The sequence below is a fragment of the Puntigrus tetrazona genome, unplaced genomic scaffold (assembly GCF_018831695.1).
Source record: "Puntigrus tetrazona isolate hp1 unplaced genomic scaffold, ASM1883169v1 S000000095, whole genome shotgun sequence".
Taxonomy (NCBI): Eukaryota; Metazoa; Chordata; class Actinopteri; order Cypriniformes; family Cyprinidae; genus Puntigrus; species Puntigrus tetrazona.
In genome coordinates this window covers 10104-30835 of record NW_025047772.1, presented here as the reverse complement: position 1 = coordinate 30835, position 20732 = coordinate 10104, and the positions used below count along the sequence as shown (strand labels likewise).

The 20732-nt window shown below is 36.2% G+C and overlaps 1 protein-coding gene across 3 annotated transcripts; it reads left to right on the top strand.

Annotated features, from left to right (window-relative positions):
• Nucleotides 1-308: 308 nt before the first annotated feature.
• On the top strand, nt 309-20396 carry ankrd10b (ankyrin repeat domain 10b). Of its 3 annotated transcripts, none has more exons than XM_043229802.1 (6): nt 309-895; nt 2613-2765; nt 5071-5162; nt 17420-17670; nt 17748-17846; nt 19771-20396. In XM_043229802.1, the coding sequence occupies exons 1-6, from the start codon at nt 704-706 to the stop codon at nt 20073-20075; spliced, it is 1092 nt and encodes a 363-aa protein (XP_043085737.1). In that variant the 5' UTR covers nt 309-703; the 3' UTR covers nt 20076-20396. The 3 variants fall into 3 exon arrangements, with proteins under 3 accessions (XP_043085737.1, XP_043085736.1, XP_043085738.1); XM_043229801.1 differs by having other exon boundaries at nt 314-895; nt 19768-20396; XM_043229803.1 differs by lacking the exon at nt 309-895 and adding an exon at nt 1372-2236 and having other exon boundaries at nt 19768-20396.
• The last annotated feature ends 336 nt before the right edge of the window (nt 20397-20732 follow it).

Genomic DNA, 20732 nt, shown 5'->3' with positions numbered 1-20732 from the left:
CATATTATTACTGTGTTACTAGTAACTACTTACTGCCCAATACTAATAATAACATCCCAGAGCTAATAAGAGAAGTAGTTGCCCGTGTTCCATCAAAATAGGATCACATCATAACCATGTTGCATACAATCGGATAAAAGAACATTTAAAACATACGCATACGTTCTCATTTTGTTAAACTCAAACGCGCTTCACCGCGCCACGTTCAGGTATAGCTTGTGCGCATGCGCGACTCGATCCCCCGGATGCTCGAGGTCGTGCCGCGTTTATGCCGTAGTGAGCATGCGCGGCTTCGGTCGAGTTCCGTTCCTGGTTAGGAGGGTCTTTTTATTTCAGCGGGCATGCGCAGGCTGAACCGTTTCTGGTGCGCCGCGTTTGTTTTGTAGTAGGCATGCGCAGCCTCGGTCTCCAAGCGATCCGTGTCGGGGTTTGGAGCACGGTGGCGCTGTAAGAGGGCACGCGCGGCTCCAGTCCTGGCTCTCAGCGGGTCCGGTTCGGGGCTTGTAGGCTCCCGTGCGAAGTTCGGTTCCTTCGGCGCGCGCGCGCAAGTGTGATGCGCGTCTCGCCTCGCCTCCCCTTTGTGAGCGCTTTGTTTGGGCGGTGCACTCAATAAGAGCAGACGTCGCGAAGTGTCCACCATTTTTCGTGGGGATTTTTTTTATTTCCACGTATTTCTAAGAGCGAGCGTTCGTGTTTTGCACTAATGTCGGTGTGCCCGGAGTCTGGGTTTTCCAGCGAGGAGGTGCTGAATATCCGCTTCCCGCTCCACCGCGCGTGCAGAGATGGAGATGTGGGCGCGCTGTGCTCGCTCCTCCAGCGCGGCGCGGAGCAGCTGGCCGTGGAGGACTCTTTCTACGGATGGACTCCTCTACACTGGGCTGCACACTTCGGCAAGGTACACAAGCGCGTTCACTGACGAGCGGCACGCGCAGATGTCACCTGCGTACGGCGTGCCCGAAAATGCGTGCTCGGTTGAACCGCTGTTTGTTTCTCTTCTTAATAAAACGCAGCGTGTCGCGTGTTTCGATGTGAAGTTATTGGTGAAGGGTGCTCGACACGCGTCTGAAGACGATGATGGGATCGCGCAGATGTCATCGTGTGTGATGTGACTGGTCCAACGTTAGCTGAACGTTGCGCGTACATTCAGTGGTGAAATGAAGACGGCTTGGCTTCATCCGGCTTTTTGTTAACATTCATTTTCCTGCTTTAAACAAGCGTGTCTGCGTTGGTTGTAAAAGAGCAAAACGAAACTAAAACAAATTATTTTTTTTGGACTCCTTTTTAATTCGACCTATGAGAGGATTTATTCATTCATTTACTCTTTGAGGGAAATGCAATTTCATAAATGTGACAAAAAATGAATAAACATTTTAAAATCATAATAGCTGATACAATAAATTACATTAAGTAGACTAAATGCAACAAATAAGTCGTACGCTTTTTTTTTAATCGACTTGCGGTTAAAACTTCCAGTTATTCAAGTTGTGCACACAAGCAATGCGAGACGAACAAATATGACAGGCTATCATTTATTATTATTATTTTTAAAATCGAACAACATCTAAATAACCAATATTAGCAGCTGTAATTATATGCAATAACACAGTAACTGATCTTGTTTGGTTTCATTGAGGACACAGTGATGTACTTTCCCACTGCTTTCAGTCGTTCATCATGTCTCTGCTTCTCTAGAAGAACCTGCACGCGCCGCCACTTTTTGACAATGTTCATTTATTTTTTCACAAGTGTAATTCTGCATGGACACCTCGGGGTGCAGTATTTGCTCGGGTAACGATGCTGCATTTCAGGTTTCCTAAAGAGCTAGGTTATCTGCTGCGCTGCGTTCTCAAGATGTCTTCAGGTTACCCAACCAGATGAAGTACGAGAGTCAGCGGGCCGACGTAAACACACCGACTCCTTCGTTTATTTTTTAGTAACGAATCACCGAAGAGGGAAAGCGTTTTTTCTCATATCCTTGACTCCCAGGGCTCCACGGGAAGCGCGCATGAACTCGCATTTCAGCCTTTCACACTTAAAGGGAAGTCCCTAAACGTGAGACCAACAGGGTTGTAGATCGAACCTTTTTCGAGATGGATTGCAAAGCCAAATCTGATATGACTTCTAAAAAAAAAAAAGTCACGAGGAAGTCGTAAATCTATCCGGTTAGCTTTATCTGGATGGGCGTAATGTCTTCTAAAGCCTGGGAGCGTCTAGAGGAGAATGGTTTAAGGCGCCGGTGAGTGCATGAACGACAAGAAGAGCTAGTTACATTAGAGATTTAGCAGGAACGATCATCGAGGAATGTTGAAACGCAACATTTGATGCACTAATTGCTTCCTTTATGTTTTAAAATGCAATTGTTTTATTACCCAAGTACATTAGACCACTCATTAGCCCAGTCGGATACGTAAGTGTTGTATAACCCTTTCAGCTGAAAAGAAATAATGGAGCCAGTTATTTCCAGTTATCGATGTAAATCTAGCAAAGAGGTTTTTATGTTTAAAAATGTGCACGCATTTTATCATTAAATAGCATTTATGTAAGCGTTCCTAAGTTGTTCATGTGTATATGTATAGCCGGTGAACAGGCTCTTTTCTCGTTGCGTCTCACAGCTGGAGTGTGTGATGCGTCTGGTGCAGGTGGGATGTGCTGTGAACTCCGTGACCTCTCGGTTTGCCCAGACCCCGGCTCACATCGCCGCCTTCGGGGGTCACCCTCAGTGCTTGCTCTGGCTGCTGCAGGCAGGAGCTGACGTAAACAGACAGGTAAGACGCGGCGCAAGCGAGACGTGACCCGAACAAGTGAAGACGAGGCGGACGCTTGGCTTTGTCACGTCACCGTTATACAGCAGCTTTGAATGAGATCCTTCTGAGCAGAAATCGCTAACCATTTCAGTTGCCATCCAGTGTTGTACTGCTGTTGTTCCCCTGGAGCGTTACAGAACACAGAGCTGTTACGCAGTTTTGCACTGAATTATCAAAAATAATACATTTAATGTTAAATATTGTAAATGTAAAATTTACCAAAAAAAAACCTGATTAAGTTAATATACGGTTAAGCACTTTAAATGGTGTAACATGGCTTTATACTCAGTTTTATTGTAAAAATATTTTTATTTTAAACAGAAAAGGGGAAATATTAGCAAATAATTTTATTGTAAAACATCAAATATTTTGTGCATTATATAAAATAATAATAATAATAATAAACATCTGTAGTAAAAACCTGATTAACATAGTCAGCAAGCCCTATATTGTTGAAAAATGATCCAAAATTGTATTGTGTGTAGTTTTATTGTTAAAAGCTGACAACAGTATGTTGTTTTGTTTTTGTTTCTTTGCTAGTGCAATTATTTACAGTCAACAACATTACAGTGTGGTGTGATGTTTTTAGTCTGTGTGCATATGAGTATTGGCCTTGTTTTATGGACCTGTCGTTCATTTTGTGATTTTTATTATTTTGAGATTTCGTTTTTTAATTAATTAGTATTTGAACTGCATGAAATGTTACGACTTGAATATAAAGGTAGGTAATGCTATTGTTTGAGGTGATTTACACCACAAACAATACTACAATAGGCATTTTTGTAGCTCATCATACCTTCCCCCCCGGCTTCCCCGGGCTCTTCGTGACCGGCTGTTTCTCTGTGTTCATGTACTGTATCACTGTGTTTTCACGTCACCAGTGCGTGAGCATATTTCTGATTATTCATGCATTCTCCTCCTACGGCATTCACTGGTGCGTTACAGCGGAGAAATTAGATTACTAGGCCATTGTTACATAACCGGCGATGCGTTCTCCAAATATAGACTAGTTTCTCATCCCCGCCGGCTCAGGCAGATCAACATGAATGATTTAAGGGCATCGGCCGTCCCCTCGACTCATCTCTTCCCCGGTCTCGTCTTGCGCTGCCGGGCGTCAGTCTGACCCACATCCTCCTCCCGTGAATCAGTGATTCTGAAGCTCAGCCGTTCCTGTAAGAGTTCACTGTGTGTCGGGGTGAAGGGTTCAGCCGCTTGCTCCAGCAGCTCCTGAATAAATGATGCTGCTGGCTTGCACTCTCACTTCCAGCTGTATGGTGACCGCTGCCACCTTCGGCAGCCTGCAGGAACAGGGGCTACTGTTAACTTAAACTGGGAGGAAAAATAATGTAAAAAAGCTAAAATAAATATTTAGATGGAAAACGTATATGTTTGAAGAACTCCGTTTTAGAAATGTTGCCCTAGCGATTGACTATGATTAAGATTGTTTGAATAAGTTGGAAAGAATAAGTTACTGAAGCTGAAATAAATTAAAGCTAAATAGAAAAATGAATAAAGTATATAAATAAATATATTAGAAAATAAATAAAATAACTATATGAAAATCGGTTTGATTTTGTTGGCGAAGTTGTTATAATATTATAATATATAATGTTTATAACATTATAATAGTAATTTAATGGTTCAGTAGAATTTTCCCCTTTGTAATAAATGACATTCTTTCTTACATAGACATGATTATTAAATCATTTCATTTAAAACTTCAGATCCATATTTGACAATTGTCAGATACGGACAATTGAAATTTTATGCAAAGATAAAATATAATCGATAACATATAAAATAATATAAATGTTTTCTGAAGGATCATGTGACACAGAAGAATAAAGTAGTGATGCTAAACATTTAGCTTTGCATCACGATTATATCTGAAAATATTTTCAAACGGAAAACTTTTTTTGTTTATTCAGTTGTATTCGTTTTACAATTTCATTATATATATTTAGATAAATGCAGCCTCGGTGAGCATTAAGAATATCTTTCAGAAATATTAAAAGAAAGTCTTAAACTGTAATGTAAATACTATGTGTGATATTTTAAATTAATAATGTAATTATGACCCATGCAATTTTAGAGTTCTTTATGGAATTGCAATAATTCTTGAATCTTTGATGATTGTTTCCAAATCAAAATGAATAAACGTAATAATAATAAAAAAGAGTGTGTGTTTAAGATCACACTGTAACAGAACCCCCCCCAGACAAAATGTCCTGACAGTCCTGCTCTGACCTGGTGCTTTGTTTTGTAGGACTATGTTGGAGAAACCCCCCTCCACAAAGCGGCCCGTGCAGGCAGCATGGACTGCATCAACACGCTCCTGGTCCAGGGAGCCAAGGCAGAGTAAGTCTTCTCGAGCTGCTGCTCTCTCTCACTGTATCTCTCTCTTCCCTTGCATCCATTCAAATGCCCCACTGGTGCTTCGTTTAAGAAGGGCTCCATCAAAACAGAAACATCGATTGTCTTGACTTATGAGGCTCTTTATTCCCTTTCTTCCACTGCAAGATAATATGGTGAACAAAAGACACTAGTGAATTAGTGAGGCCGTTTTGAATCGTCTGAATTCCCCTGCTCTTCTCTTATAAAAGCAAAGGAACCCATATTGTCCTGAGTGGTAGAAATATGACTGGTTTTCAATCTCACATTTTTACTTTTTGCTACAAATAAAAGAATTTCGACTACGTTTATCTTCGCTTTTTTAATGTTTATCTTTAACTCATAAATTCAAATCTTTTATCCTCAAAACATTCAGAAATCACAAACTAGTTTTTTTAATAAAATTACTTTTAAATTATACTTGATGGCATTCTTATTGAGAATATATTAATGGACATTTAAAAAAAAATAATTTTAAGGTTTAAAAAGGTTTTAAAAAGGTAGAATGTTTATCATAGTAAGTTGAAAGGCTCTATATTGCTTTTATTGTTATTATTATTTTACTTGATATGAACTGTTGTTTTTTTTTTTTTTTTTGACTTGAGACAAAACTCTTTAATTGTTGTAAGCATTATATTGAAATAATCTTGATTGAGTAATGCAGTTTAATCGATTTTATCATGAATATAGCCAGATTTAATCCACGAAACAAGGCTGCGGCAATTTTTACCAACAGATGAATGTTGAATAAATAGATTTTTAAAACAAAAGTTGTACGTTTCTGGATCAAAATAGGCATGATGGTATTATATTGCTATTATTGCAAGTTCCCTTATAATGTTTTTAAATGAGGATTGTTTGCTTAAATTGGTTCATCTTGACAGGGTAACAATATTGTAAACGTTAATGAATTATATATCATGAACTAACAGTGAATGGCAGCAATTATTAGTTTTAAGTTAATGGGCAGAGTTATGTTTGTTAATAATACATCATGAATGATTATATTGTTTGAAATGTTCATTTAGTGCATATTTTGGTATATGCAAATGTATGACGGCGTGTCTATTGGCCTTGTTCCAGAGGCTATTTGCATTAACTCCTCCCAGCACCGTGGGATTGGACTGTTTAATATTACAAAAGAGGATTGTGAAACATCACTATCTGATATCATATCAGAAAGGCAATTATTTTCAATAAAAACATTTGATTGGGTAGTTACATGGAGGGATTGATTGTCCCAGTAATGTGGCATTCATTTTAAATTGTGAATTAAAAATGCTAATTAACAGTCAATGCGTTATTATTGCTTACTTTTTATAAATTACTGCAATACTGTAAAAAAAAATGCACGCTAGTTAAATGCTGTTGTATTGTTCATTGTTAGGTCATGATACCTAATGCATTAACTGTTAACTAATTATACCCAAGATTCAATGTTGAACTTGTGTTCTTTTGTCTTCCAAGTTAAAATGTGATTTTGAAAATTGTCTTAATACACTTGAAATGCATTTTGATGGAGCTCTTCTGAAATCTGTGACCAGATTTGGTCTTACTGGCTTGATTTTGCCTAAATGTGAAATGTATTCTGAATTCAGTAATTTGATAATCTCTATCATGTCTTCTATAATCCCCTGTGAAGTGCGGAGGTAATATCCTTTTTGTTTCCTTCACATTTTGATTTTAAATGTGTTGCCGTTTCAAGGTTGCGAGCTGTTGCACATTTCCTCATAGCTCAAAAGCAAACAACAACTATTGCTATTTTAAATTGTCCTTGGTTGCTAAGGTTTTTTCTCCTTGTCGGGAGATAAGATGAAATGAAGTGCGAGAGGCCTCGTGGTGTTCTGGGGGAGATTGAGATCCATTCAAAATCTCTCTGCAGTGTCATTTTCTGACTAGTAATAACATTTTATTGCATTTTTAAAAAGTTATTTCTAACATCCTAAAGCTGTATTCTAGCAAAACATTATTTTATCTGAAGTTGAATTAAAAAAATAATCCAAGAACCCACACAGACAGCTCTATTTGATTTTTTTTTTTTTTTTTTTACATTTTGCAAATAACAAAAAACTAGGCAAATAGTAGCCACATAGTGTTCATTAAACGCCAGGGTATTCAGTCTTGCTCCTAAAGGGACACTTCCCGGCAGAGTTTGTTATGCCTGCCAGAACTCACCTTTTTAGTAATCTTGAAAACCCTGAGCTGCTTCAGTTACGTTTGATTAGGTCTGGAGCTAAACTCTATATAAAGGGATAGTCCACCTTCAGTTGCTGGTTCCCACTTGACTTCCGTAGTGTGGAAAAAAACACTATGCCAAAGTCAGTGGGGACCAACTGAAGGTGGACTATCCCTTTTAAAGAGCAGTATTGAAATCCATATACATGAGCAGACATTGTGTTCTCCAAAAACTTGCGCATCGTTTGGATCATTTAGAGTTAGGCCTCCATTACTGCTGCTTGACCTGTTAACACAGCCATTGTTCTAAAACACAGCTATTGACATTGCAGAGTGATTCTGATGGAAGCCCGTGCATTATCAATGTTGATTTATTTTGCCGGCAGTTCTCCAGGGTGTTGCAACAAGGCATAACTATACAAGCGGACGCTCCGGTGTGTTGTGAGTTTGTCAGGATTGTTTCTGTCGCTCATTCTGGAGAAATGACTTTCTGCATTTCATGCCTCTCGACAATGAGAAATGCCATTTGGGAATTTATCGAGGTGTACTTTAACGATGATGGAGGACATGTTAAATAACTGGAAACGATCTGATGTTCCACAGAGACACCGGCCGCTTACTTGAGCGAAAGAAATACATATTTTGGAACGATTTAAAAATGTAACGTTAAATTTGACATGAAATATGCTATTCTAAATGCGGTTAGCGAGTCATCTTTTTTTAATGATTTTTTAAAGTATCTGCTAGCTCACCCTTCAGTTAACTGAGGTCAAACAAGCCCTGCTTTGGAAAGCCGAGGTCTGGTGTGTTTTGTGGAACAGCAGGTTCAGTGATGGGCTTGCTAGTGTTTCTCACAGGCTTTCGGTCTGAAGAACACCAGCCTGCTGAACGCACTGCTACTACAGTTTACCCCACAGATGATCCTCTCCTCTTTTGAATGCCATATGATTGTGGCCGGCACAACAGACAGGAATATTACTATGTAGTGTTAATGACTTTAATTAATGACGCTTTGCAATAAACTTTAGGTTGTTAACATGAGCTACATTTTGTATCTTGAACCAAAAGAAAATAATATTATATTAATCATTTATTAATCTGTTAATGATCAGTTTTATACATTTAGTAATGTTTGTTCATGTCTGTCAAAAACATCAATGTTTGCTAAGCATTGTTTGTATATTAATTGTAATTCACATTGAGTAATAAATAACAACATTTCATTTCTAAGGCGCCTAATCTAATAACTTATGTAACACATTGATGAAGCGTGATCTAATATAATGTAACAAATTTAATCTTATTATTGTAAAATTGTTGCAATTAAACTATTAAGATAATTGCTACATTGTATAAAAAAGAACGGTTGCATTCTCATGTGGTAGTTATTTAAGAGTACCCAAAATTACACTGTATTTTACTAAATTTTGTTTCATTTCCAGTCACTACAAAAATGAAAGACAAACAAAATAGACGGAAAATAAAAAAAAAAAAATAGACATGTAAACCCACTTCTGCATTCAAGAAATTCCTCAGTTCAGGGGTAGCACAAATTTTGTCAGTTGATATTATTTGTAGTATAATATTTTTATTCCAACTGACATTGCAATTAAGATTTATACTCTATACTATATAGGCTTTTGCATTTTAACTGGCGTTTGAATTGAAAAGGGTATGGCTTTATTTACATTTACATTTAGTCATTTTGCAGACGCTTTTATCCAAAGCGACTTACAATTGAGAGTACATTCCTATATTAAGGAAGAAGAGGGAAAAACACTCAAACCAGAGTTTTAGGCACCAGAGTGGAGGGAAATAAAAAATCATTGACACCGTGGTATGTCCCAGTGGTACTATACCTGATATCTGAAATATATATAGTTACGGTAAGTTAAGAACTTTATTAATCCCACAAGGGGCAATTAAAGTAGGGTATGGCATCATATCATAAAGACAAAATATCACATAAACAGTACAAGAAGTGATAATAAAAACATAACCAGGCATGCTTCATAAATTAAACCAAAAATAATAAATAAATGAAACGTGCTAAAACTTTATATCTATTAGATGAACATTTAATGGATAACCTTGTATTTTCCAGAAACAAATCTGTGATACAAGTATCTTGTGAATGGCAAATGTTGTATCGTTTTATCCATAAGTAACATGTGGCATTCAAAATTACAAAGGAGAAACATTTTGGTCTTGGGGAGTTAGGGGTTGTTTTTAAATGTTTAATCTCTGTTAGTGCATGTTGTGTTTTAATGCCTCATTGGAAACGCTTTTGAGATAATGATGAAATGTGCATTTAGCAACCACACAAATAGGATTGTTGATGTTTGTTTTTATGGCAGTATGAACAATGTTTTAAAGTCTTACACTGAAGCCCCAGTCAGTATAAAAGCCGATGACAGCTACAGTGTGTCAGATTTATCCATTCAAAGCAGAGAGAAGGTTTAACACAGGGATTTTACAACATAGGCCTAGTTAGGGGATCGAGAGGAGCGAGGGTTTTGGGTTTTTTTTTTATTTTATATTTTAAAAATCTATTTAAAAGTTTCGCCTTGACTTCCTCTGTTAAAAATAAAAAGACTAAATAAAAATAAATAATCGCTTTTTTTCCCTCGTATTACAAAATATAGATTAAAGGTGAGTTTGTAATATTTTCCATTATGATACATGCAAATGTAGAAGTGTCCTTAGTAGAGAAGCTGTAATATGATTGATTGAGTGATCTCGCAAGAAAAGAATATTTTAGAACTGGATGTTTTATCTGTGTCCTCCCTACATATTTCAAGTCCATGCTTGAATTGATTTCTTAAGATCTGAATCCAGCTGATACTTCTCCTTAGAGAAACATGCGCTCCACCAGTGAAAATATCCTCTGGAATTCTTGACAGTGCCTCATTCCTACCTTAAAAGTTGGCAAAAGAGCACCATTTCATTGTGATGTCCAGAAATGATGTTCCTTCAAGATCTATTGGACCGAAACCAAATGGAGAAGAAATAGGAACTTTAAAAGGCTTATATTCAGCTTAATGTTTTAAAGTTACTCTGTAAATTTCCTGAAGAGAAGAAGAAAGCGAGAACGGACCCCTTCTGAATCCTGAACGCTGTGGAGATTCACAGTCATCGTTTTTTTTCCTCTTGAACATCTCCAGGCAGACTCATTCTTCTTCATGGCTTAATGGAAAGACTTCATGTTTTAACTTGATGGACGGACACGCTACATACATTCTTTCACTGAAATCTTGATTCTTTCTTCACTCAAACGTCTTCAATAGTTTCATCTTTACCAGACATGTCCACTCTTCGTTGAAGACAGCCAAGTTCTTTTCTTTTTTTTCTGTCCTCTCGTTCTGTGATGCAGAAAGTTTTGTCCTTTTAAAACCTCAGTGTCTCACATGGTTTAACAAGAACCTCAATTCTTTCTGTTCAGCTTCAGATGCTCTTGTTCCCAGCTTCAAGTGTACATTTTTGCCTTTTTGTCTTTCTTTGTTACCTGGTGAAGGGATTTCAGATAAAACATCCAGTTGAAATAACCGTATTTCGACCCAATGTCCTATTTTTAATGATGTAAGTGTCGTTTATGTAGTGTGAATTAAATTGATTTAACGCGATGCAAACTTAACCAAAAAGTATGCTGTGCCATAATAAGACTCCTCCTCTTTTGTCGAGTCATCTATCTGAACAACACAAGTTTGTATGAAGCAAATAAAGTTGATTTGTATCACTTCTTAAAGGGATAATACTCTGTTTAGTTAACTATAAAAAACATTTTTTATTTAAAAAAATATTTTATTACTTTTTTTTTTCATCCTCTCTCTCTCTCTCTCTCTCTTCCCTCTCTCTTCTCTCTCTCTCTCTCTCCCTCGATCCAAAAGTGTGTCAGGAGAAAAGAGTGCTTCAGGTAGCTGATAATAGCAAAGGAGAACAGGGTAAAGCATAGGTTTAAACATCAGCAGGGTTTACATTACTAGAGCTTAACCATATGAATAGCATTACTAGTATTTTGTTTTAACCTGTCTGCCTCTTTTATTCTGAGACTTTGTTCATAGAGACAAACTGTTTGTATTTACAATGTAAGCCTGTAGAATTTTTACCCTCTGATATATGATTACCCTATGATAAAACATGTTCTTTTATGAATCATCTGTCACCTTTGTCCTTATGAAAGTGGCATGATGACCAAAGAAATGGAGATTGCATTTTGTTAACTGTTACGGCAAAATTCTAGAGAACGTCTACACATCTCAATGTTTTTGCAGCTATTGAATTCGAAATGACTTGACTTTTTCAAGTAATCCTAGAAAAGGGGGAGAGCATTCCAAATAGACACTGCTGACTCACTCCAAGTTCCCTCAACGAAACTGCACTGTTGTGGCATTAGGAGTGTTCTCACTATCGCTCCCTTCAGTATCAACACACTGGCAAACTGTTGAGGTATTTCATGCGGTGATTGGTTTTACTGATAGGACATAATGTACCTAGAACTTTCAAAAGACAAAGTTTTTTTGTTTTGTTTTTTTGTTTGTTTTTTTATTTTTAGATACAGTTTTTGACCTGCATGCTTTGCTTAATTGTGCCCTTAAATCAATGCAATTGATGTATATTAATTTCCTTTATAATTTTAATGTTTTTTTGTAGACTAACCATAGGACGTATCTATAGGACAGGTCTAATCAGTCCCTTCTTAGTCTCGTCCAGAGTAAGCATGGTTTGATGCTCAGGAAGTTATGCGTTAGGGCTCAACCAATGGAAAAGAAATTATGAAGCGAAAATAGAGAGTAGCAAAGCATATCAGGAATGAAGAAACAAAATGAATGCTTCCGTTTCGATATATTTAAATGAAAGCTTCACTCATTCGCAAAGGGGATATTGTCGTTTTTCACAATGATATTTGTTCCCACTGGATTGAACACGGAAATTACAAGCAAACAGTGGCAAACTTGACAGGTCGAAGTGTTTATGTAAACGTATCTGACTTTTAAATGCAAGAATATTGTCCAGATTCCAGAACTGGGCACGTCGAAGGGATGGTTCACCCAAATACGCAATTTGTCATCAATAACCCGTCCGTGTTCTTCTAAACCTGACTTTTGTTAATCATCAAAAAAACAAATACTGCTATTTTATTGCATTACGAGAGATTTCCTTCCCACTATTGAAAGTCCTTTTCACCAAAACATTTAATGCATCCTTAAGATATTGTCAAGTTTTCATTTACATTTGATTTATCGGATTTAATTGATTTTATTAATTGCTTTTATTCAGTTATAGACATTGATCAATGCACACATAAAGAACATGCTGTATGGTAAACGGAAGCTCAGCTGTACGCGCTTGATGCGTGAGAGTTAAGCTTGTGCTTTTAAGCGAGCACATTTGAGCTTCTTTATGCCATTTAATGAACTGTGCTTGTTTGTTGAGCATCAGCGTTTTGGTCTAATGGACTTTTAATGGAGGAAGAGAAAAATCTCAGGTTTCATTAAGATGTCATCATTTGTGTTTTGAAAATAAACAAAAGGTTTATAACATGAGGGTGTAGTATTTTTGAGTGAACCAACCCTGTAATGGGCAGTTAAAAAAAATGATGATAATGCTGTAAAAGTAGCCATATTAATGCCATCCATCCATGTACTGCCGCTTATCCGGGGCCGGATTGTATTAATGCATTTTTGTAAAAAAAAAAATAAAAAAAAATCACAAAAACATAATAATAATAATAATAATAATTTTGTGAAATGTATTTGTGATTCCAATTCAGACGTTTATCAAAATGCCGTTTTAAAATTAAAGAGATTTAATGAAAAGGATGTAAAGAATAATTAGGCTGTATATATGGCCATATAATACATATGCATGTTTAACTGTATGAAGAGCTATAATAATTTATGAAGAACTAAAAAATAACAACATAATTATTAATGAGAACTTAATCATTTCTAATTAATACGTCAACTTACCCTAAAGCATAAATATTTATTTTAGCTAAAACACTGGCAATGTTTAATATGCATTTCTGTTTAGCAATCTAGAAATAGCAAAATTATTTGGACTTGGTACAGTCTTCATAAGTAATTCTGCGTTGTCATTTAAAACTATTGAACTGCACAGATGGAAATTCTGAAACAGACAGATAATGATGAGAAATATGGGAAAGATTTCCAAGTAGAGGAGCAGTTAGGAATAAAAAGTCTGTCTGTAGCAATAATAAAGGAATAGTTCCCCTTAAAAATTACAGAATTTTAATTTTTGGGTGAACTGTTCCTTTAAATGTGTCCTGAGTTTATCACAACATAGAAGATGTGTTACTATCCACCTAGCTAAATGTGAATGTGGCGTGTAAATAATATTATCAAATAAAATAGCATTTTAAATTAGTATTCTTTAACAGCACTGAAACAGATTATTTGATTATTAGATTGAAAGTAAAAAAAAAAATTGTTTGCCCACCTAAACACAATTTTTATTGGGTGACCCAATAAAAAATAATTCACATACTTTTGAAAATCCAGGTTTTAGTTGATCGTAAAAGCTTTCTTCTTTCGTGAAGAGGTTTGGCATCACAGCAACTCTGTGTCCAGGCACGATGTTAAAAAAAAAAAAACCTCCTGTAAATCCTGCATAAATTAACCAATCTGATGACGACTTCGAAAGTCCTGAAGTGTGCCATATTCATCAGACATTTAGCCAGCTTTCAATGGGCCTGACAGTTATTATTTATTATAGGCTAAACAAAAATGCTGAAATTAGACTAACTCCACAGTTCAGTGCTATAAAGCTGTGTCTTTGTTACATGTTTTAAGCAATACATTTAACATTTTATAATGTATTTAGAAACAATTTCCTGAATTTACGTTACACAGACTTAAAGCTTAAAGTTAAGCTATCGCATCATCTTAAAAAATATAAACAAACAAGTTTTTTATTAAAAAAAAAATTATATTCTGTACACACTGATAATATAATTCTCAATTATAAATCAGTAATTATATTATCTGTGTGTGTGTGTATATATATGTGTGTATATATATATATATATATATATATATATATATATATATATATATATATATATATATATATATATATATATATATATATATATACTATACTCATAGGATTCTGAAAGGTCTTGATTTAATTAGAAGACTCTAGCCAAAATACTAAAATATGTCTGTTCAAAAAGCAATATGAATAAACTTATGAATTGACACGCTTGTAAATGAATTTTATTTAGATTATTAATAATAATGAGAATTAAGAAGCAACTGTTTAACTCCAGTAACAGCATACAGAGGTAACTAAATCTAAATGAATAACAGCATAGGCTTTCCTCTTCTCTTTTACGTTTACATAAACAGAAGTGACCTCTAATTAAAGGTGCTAGAAATCTAAATCGTTTTCAGGAAATCTGGCTTTCTAAATTCAAATGGCATAGTAGTTTCAGACATCTTATATCAGGGACATACTACACAACTGTTACGGATATTTTGAGCAATATTATGTGTAATATTATGAGTTGCTTGCCGCTGCAATTGCCAAAAGAAAAACTTAACAGCAAGCAAAGTTAAGCTTCATTACATGCCTAAATCATTTATTAAAGTGATATTTACCAAGAGTAGTTGATAGAAAAAGAGGTATAATTTAAATGCCTGTTAGTGTTATTGATACAAATGTAAAACCTATATATTTCATAAGCTTGTAGATCACAATCTGCAAATAAAACAAGGAGCAAATTTATGTTAATTACATTTTTTTCTAAATTTATGTTAATTACATTCAAGTCACTCACAGAATTAGGCCTTTACTTAACAGTGAAGAGACTGTTAATGAGTTGTCCATATGTTTTGATAATGATTTGAGATTTCTTGCACCTAAGAGGTTGATTTAGAGTCGAGGCCTGCCAGGGTGCACACGCACCTTCTCAAGTGTTTGTTACAAATGTCCTTTTGACACCCGAACGTCTGAGAAGCATTCATATTTTTCTTCAGATTTGGGTAGGAATAAGTGGGGAGGGTCTGTTCAATGAAAAAATGTTTTTTTACTTTATTTGCTGGAAATTGTATTATTTTTAGATGTTTGATTTTAAACATGTTTCATGTGTTGGAATGAGTGCGTGTATGGACTGTGATCTAGTTAGAGATTTTTAAAAAAACATTTCTGAATTATTATTGTGGTTTTTATTAGTGTTGTTTTGTTTTGTTTTTTCAAATAATGAATCCGTGAATGAACAAACCTTTTCCTAAAACCGCAAGCAAACCCCTTACTTGATGAATGTCACTCAGTGGTAGCGCATGCAGGAAATAAGTACATTGTGTATTTAATGATTGCTACAGAATAATGATTGGCTTATGTAACCAGCACAGATTCAAGAAAATAAAATACAGGCTTTGAGTGACTGCCGGCTCTTTCCAATTAGAAAACCAAGGTATCATGTCCTCGCAGTGAATTGCTTGTACCTTTTTAGACATTTATTCTCGGTGAAGTGCTATTGATGTCAATTAGCAAAGGCACATCAAGAGCTCACGTTCTGAGACCCTTCCTAAAGAAACACACTATTCAACTCCTCAGTGGAGACTTGAAGCAAAGATTGCCCACGTCTGAATGTACCTTCTTCCCTACCTTCCCTGTTTTCATAGAACAGTGGGCAAAGAGTTGAGGGATAACCTGCTCTGATATGCACATCAGAGCTTTATTATAGGAAGATTTCAATGAGAGAAATGAATGAGAATTGAGAAGGGTTGTGAACTGAATCTCACCAGTCACAAAATTATCAGCGAGTTTCCTGAAGAGTAAACACCAAAACTAGATCTAAAAAAAATAAACTCGAAGATTAGTTGACGATTCAGAGCAACACCGACTTCATTTTCTTAATGGCAAGTTGATGTGTAATTTTGCATCTTTCCCATGTTTTTACATGTAAAAAGAGTGGTGCAAAAGCTGGCGGTACCTTAAACCCCATACAGATACATTTGTTAATACAGAGAACAGTAATAAAGTAATAAAGGAGGTTATTATTTACTGTATGGCGCTGCCTAGAGTCACATTTCTGTATTCTCACTGCATTCAGGATAGAAATGTGTTAGCAGGAGCTCCGGGGGTAAGTGTAAACGCTGTTATTTTGCTCTAGATTTTGTTCATTCATGTATTCGGTTTTCTTCACTGCAATAGAAAATGACTTTTGATGGCAAAATAAAGTCTCAACCCTTTTGTGTTTTCATGTGATTTTAAACAGGTGTGAATCTCATGCTTTATGGTACCAACGTTGACCATTCGATCAAATCCTTCCCTTGAAGAAGCCAGGACGCTGTTCTATTAAACTACGAGCGTTTAAAGAAGAACGTCTTGATCGGGTCTTGCTTTGCCTTGTCACTTCTAAGTTGTCCTCTTTCAACCGTGAAAATGAAGATTCGGCCAACTTAAAACCTATTAAGGGTATGAGTCTCTCTTAAGGAAAAATCAGAAGATGGTTTTCCTTCGTCTCCCAGCTGCGGTCAGATTGAAGAAGTCCCGTTTCAACATCCGCTTTCTTCTATCTACAAATACTGGCTTCTTGCCGCTGCTTGTACAATCTTCATTCTGGTGTGGCATTCGTTTACTTTTTGTTTCACTTTTGACACTTTCAGATTTCAGCTAAAAGCATTATTTCGCTTTACAAATCCATTATTAAAATAATCATGTCCAGTTCATCTGAATTGAAGAAAATTCCTGGAAAAATCATTTGATAGTGCTAAACCACATTCATTTGCCAGTCAATATTGCCATGTTTTTATTCTTAATATCATGTTCTTTGTATGCATGCTTTAATCATTTTTTTTTCATTTTCTATTGCAGTCAAGACACCACAATATTAATAAATTTCTTTTAAGTGGATGTTGAAATATTTATTCATTTTTTTTTTTTTTTTTTTTTTCAAAAACAATTTTAGGGTGTGAAATACAGAAAGGGAAGTGTGTGTGTGTGTGTGTGTGTGTATGAGTGGTTTGCAAACGCTTGCCTTAGACCAGCAGTGTTAATGCACTAATTTTATCATTGCGCAGCATGAGGAACGCTAGTGGACTGACCGCCGCTGACCTAGCCCATGCCCAGGGCTTTCAAGAGTGCGCCCAGCTGCTGTCCAATGCCCAGAACCAGCAGCTCAATCAGCTTAACGGGTTCTCAGCTAATGGCTCTGTGTGCTTTGGGGACCGCAAGCTAATCCAAGAGCGTGGCATCCTTAATGGGGTTCCCAGCCGAAAAAGGTCTCTTGATTGCATGGAGTCTAATCTAATTAAAAAGGCCAGAACAGATGGTAGGTCTTGACTGAACGCTTAAAGTTTCATTTTTAAAGTTGGGTCGCCACTTGCTAACGCGAAGGTGTCATTGCAGATGTCGGTTATCAGCCGATGAACGGGTTAAACGGATCCGGCGGAGAGAACCAGACGGGGAACATGCACATGGAGTTTGGCCAGGTGCTGAGTACCCCAGGTGGGAACAGACTCCTAAATGGGTCCAATGGCTACATCAGTCCAGAGCAGGACCGAATGGAGAGCTCGTCCTCTCCAGTCCACAAAGAGTCAGAGATCTTCACCGTGACCTCCATGCAGATACCGTGCCGTTGCACTAACTCCTATGCCTATTTGTAGGATGAATTGCCTTGGTTTCATTTAAGCTCTTTTGGCGATGTGTGTCTAGGAGGGAAAATTATTTAATTTGGCACACATCATATGTATATATCATCTAAATATAAGTTGCTCACACCACCCCGTCCTTTTAACTTTTGGTGGCACGCACTTTGGTTTAAACTAAAATGGAGCAGGTTTTCGGAGTGGTAGAAGTAAATGTCGAGTTTTGTTTTGCACAATAACTTCCCTGAATGCCATTTTAATTTTTCACTTGGATTCTAATGCATTCCAAAAGCAATTACATTTTTTTTTTCCTTTTCTTTATAAAGTACTTGCATGATGTTATGAGGCTGTTTTTTTTATGCCCCGGAATCTATACTTGGAAAGTATGTCTTAGGGAGACACTGATTTCACAGCTTTTCCTGTGAATTGTATTTGCCCCGCCAAATTCCCGACCTTGAGTTTTGTAACATAGTTGGACTTTGGTTTAGGCTGTTAGTTAATACTTTTGATACGAGTAGCCCATATTATGTTCTTGTTAAGTAGCGAAACAAATTCCAAATTAATACTTGCCATGTTGAAAATATAAAATACTGTGCATTTTAATTTCCTTTTTATTTCTTGAACATATAATTCTCTTGTTCTGCCAAAGCATATCTTATCATGAATGTATAAAGTACATCTACAGACCTTCGCTGTGCAGCTTTCATACGCGTGTTCATATAAGGAAGTCTAGGTGCTATTCAGTTACTACTTTAACCTTTTTGACTATATTAGGTTGTAGTTGATTTTCTTTGTTGCTGTTATTGCAAAGTCTGTTGAAGAGGGTCTGTTAGATTTATTGTTATCTGCAATCTCAAGCGTTTCAGTCAGGAGATTATTGTATGAGGGTAAAAGTCTTTTTTTTGTTTGTTTTTTCTAATCATTTTTGTGCATAAGATTTTATATGTAGTGTAGAAAATATTTGCTTAACTGAATAAGTATGGGAAGTATGTATTGAGACAAAGGTGATGTATTAAATGCATTGTACTTTCTATAAATACATATAAAAATTGTCATTTCACTCAGAATACCAGAAATTTTGCACTGCATATAGAACAACGCATGATTGCTGATTCAGAATTACAAGGGACATCTTACTATAAGTGCTCATTTACACACCGGTCTTGTGTGACGCATAGAAATATTGTTTATGTAAAGTTACGGGATGCCTAAGATGGATATAAATGTAATTTCTATATTCATTAAATGTTCTCATTTAACAATCAACACTGACTCTTGAATTTGTGCGTATCAATAGTTTGTAAGAACATGTTAGCAAAACAGAAAAAACCTGCAAGTGTATATGATACTGTTTTTGTAGATTACAGTATAATATAGATAATATCACACATGCATCATCTATGTGTTTCCACTTTTATTAACCTCTGGACTATCTTGCTGCCTTCACATATGACCCAAATTAAATAGTAATAATTAAAGCCTGTTATTTAGATCCAAATAATACTCATTTTTAACGTCAGAGCAGATGTAGGGCAGTGTGCCAGTGTCAGAGTTGAGCAACAGCACGGTATGAAGCAGGACTTTAATCTCAAGTTCAAATGTTCAGATTTAATCGTGTTATGTAAACCAAAGCGGATGGGTTATTTTTATACACAGAAAATGGTATGAGCCATGTTTGGAATTTCTTGTGCAAAACAAACAAAAAGTCCATTCAGCTAAGATTGAAGAAGCGATCTTAATCTTTCTTTAATGAATTATATTTCATGTGTTCTCTTTAACAGCAGGACTCCCGTTAAACGGACATTGCCATCCCGTGCAGCACCTCAATGGAGGTGACCTGATGCACAAGAACGTAAACGGAAATACAGCCGAGGTTGAGAGAGGTGATCATATTGGGAATGAGGGTGTCTCCTTACGTCCTGGTAGCTTTGACAGTGGGCTTCGTTTTGGCCATCGTAATGGCTTCGGAGATATGGCAGAGGACATGGAGGACGCCAGCAGTCAGATAGAGCATCGCAAGTCAGTCAGTGTAGAGGAGCAGTACGACCACATCACCTTCAACACCATGCACCTCTACCATGGGTGTTAGGACCTCCCGTCCAGACTCGTGTGCTTTTTATATATCCATAGAGAATGTGCTCAATTGCTTTAAGTCCATGGCCTTTGAAAATGGACACCGTATTTTTTGTGCTGTTAAAAAAAAAAAAAAAAAAAAAAAAAAAGTGCAATCTTTTCTAATTTGTATCATTTGATTGAGTTGGTGAAGCCGGAGGCTGTTCGTTTTTTATGCATTATTTGTAAGGACATTTATTGTATTAATTGTGCCTAAAATATAAGTGTTTATTGACATCTCTTTCTTACATAGTACTTACAGCTGTGTCTGAATAAAATGGTTGATGAATCGACTGAATCATTTGCATGGTTTATATTATTAATTTTTACATATTATTATTATTATTTTATATTATTATTATTAAATATTATTTATTAGTAAGATAGAAAAAGAAGCGAGTTTGTATTGGTTTTACTGAACTATTTGGTAGTATTCAGGAGTTCAAACGCTTCTAAGATCCCTGCTATCTTTATAATTTATTAAATGTCAGTATGTGCCTTCCTTCCTGACTATAATCGATTGAGGAAGTGAATAAAAACAGAAAAGATCTGTTATGAAATAGCTTTCACGTCAGGGTACGATGAGATCGTCACTTATTGCATTTCCCGCGCTTATCCACCAGGAGGACGCTGA

Bases quoted from the DNA above. Each gene is read 5' to 3' on its own strand.
- ankrd10b (XM_043229801.1), top strand. From the start codon at position 704: ATGTCGGTGTGCCCGGAGTCTGGGTTTTCCAGCGAGGAGGTGCTGAAT. The intron at 5,163-17,419 runs GTAAGTCTTCTC...ATCATTGCGCAG, and splicing joins GTCCAGGGAGCCAAGGCAGA to CATGAGGAACGCTAGTGGAC. The intron at 17,847-19,767 runs GTGGGAACAGAC...TCTCTTTAACAG, and splicing joins CCAGGTGCTGAGTACCCCAG to CAGGACTCCCGTTAAACGGA.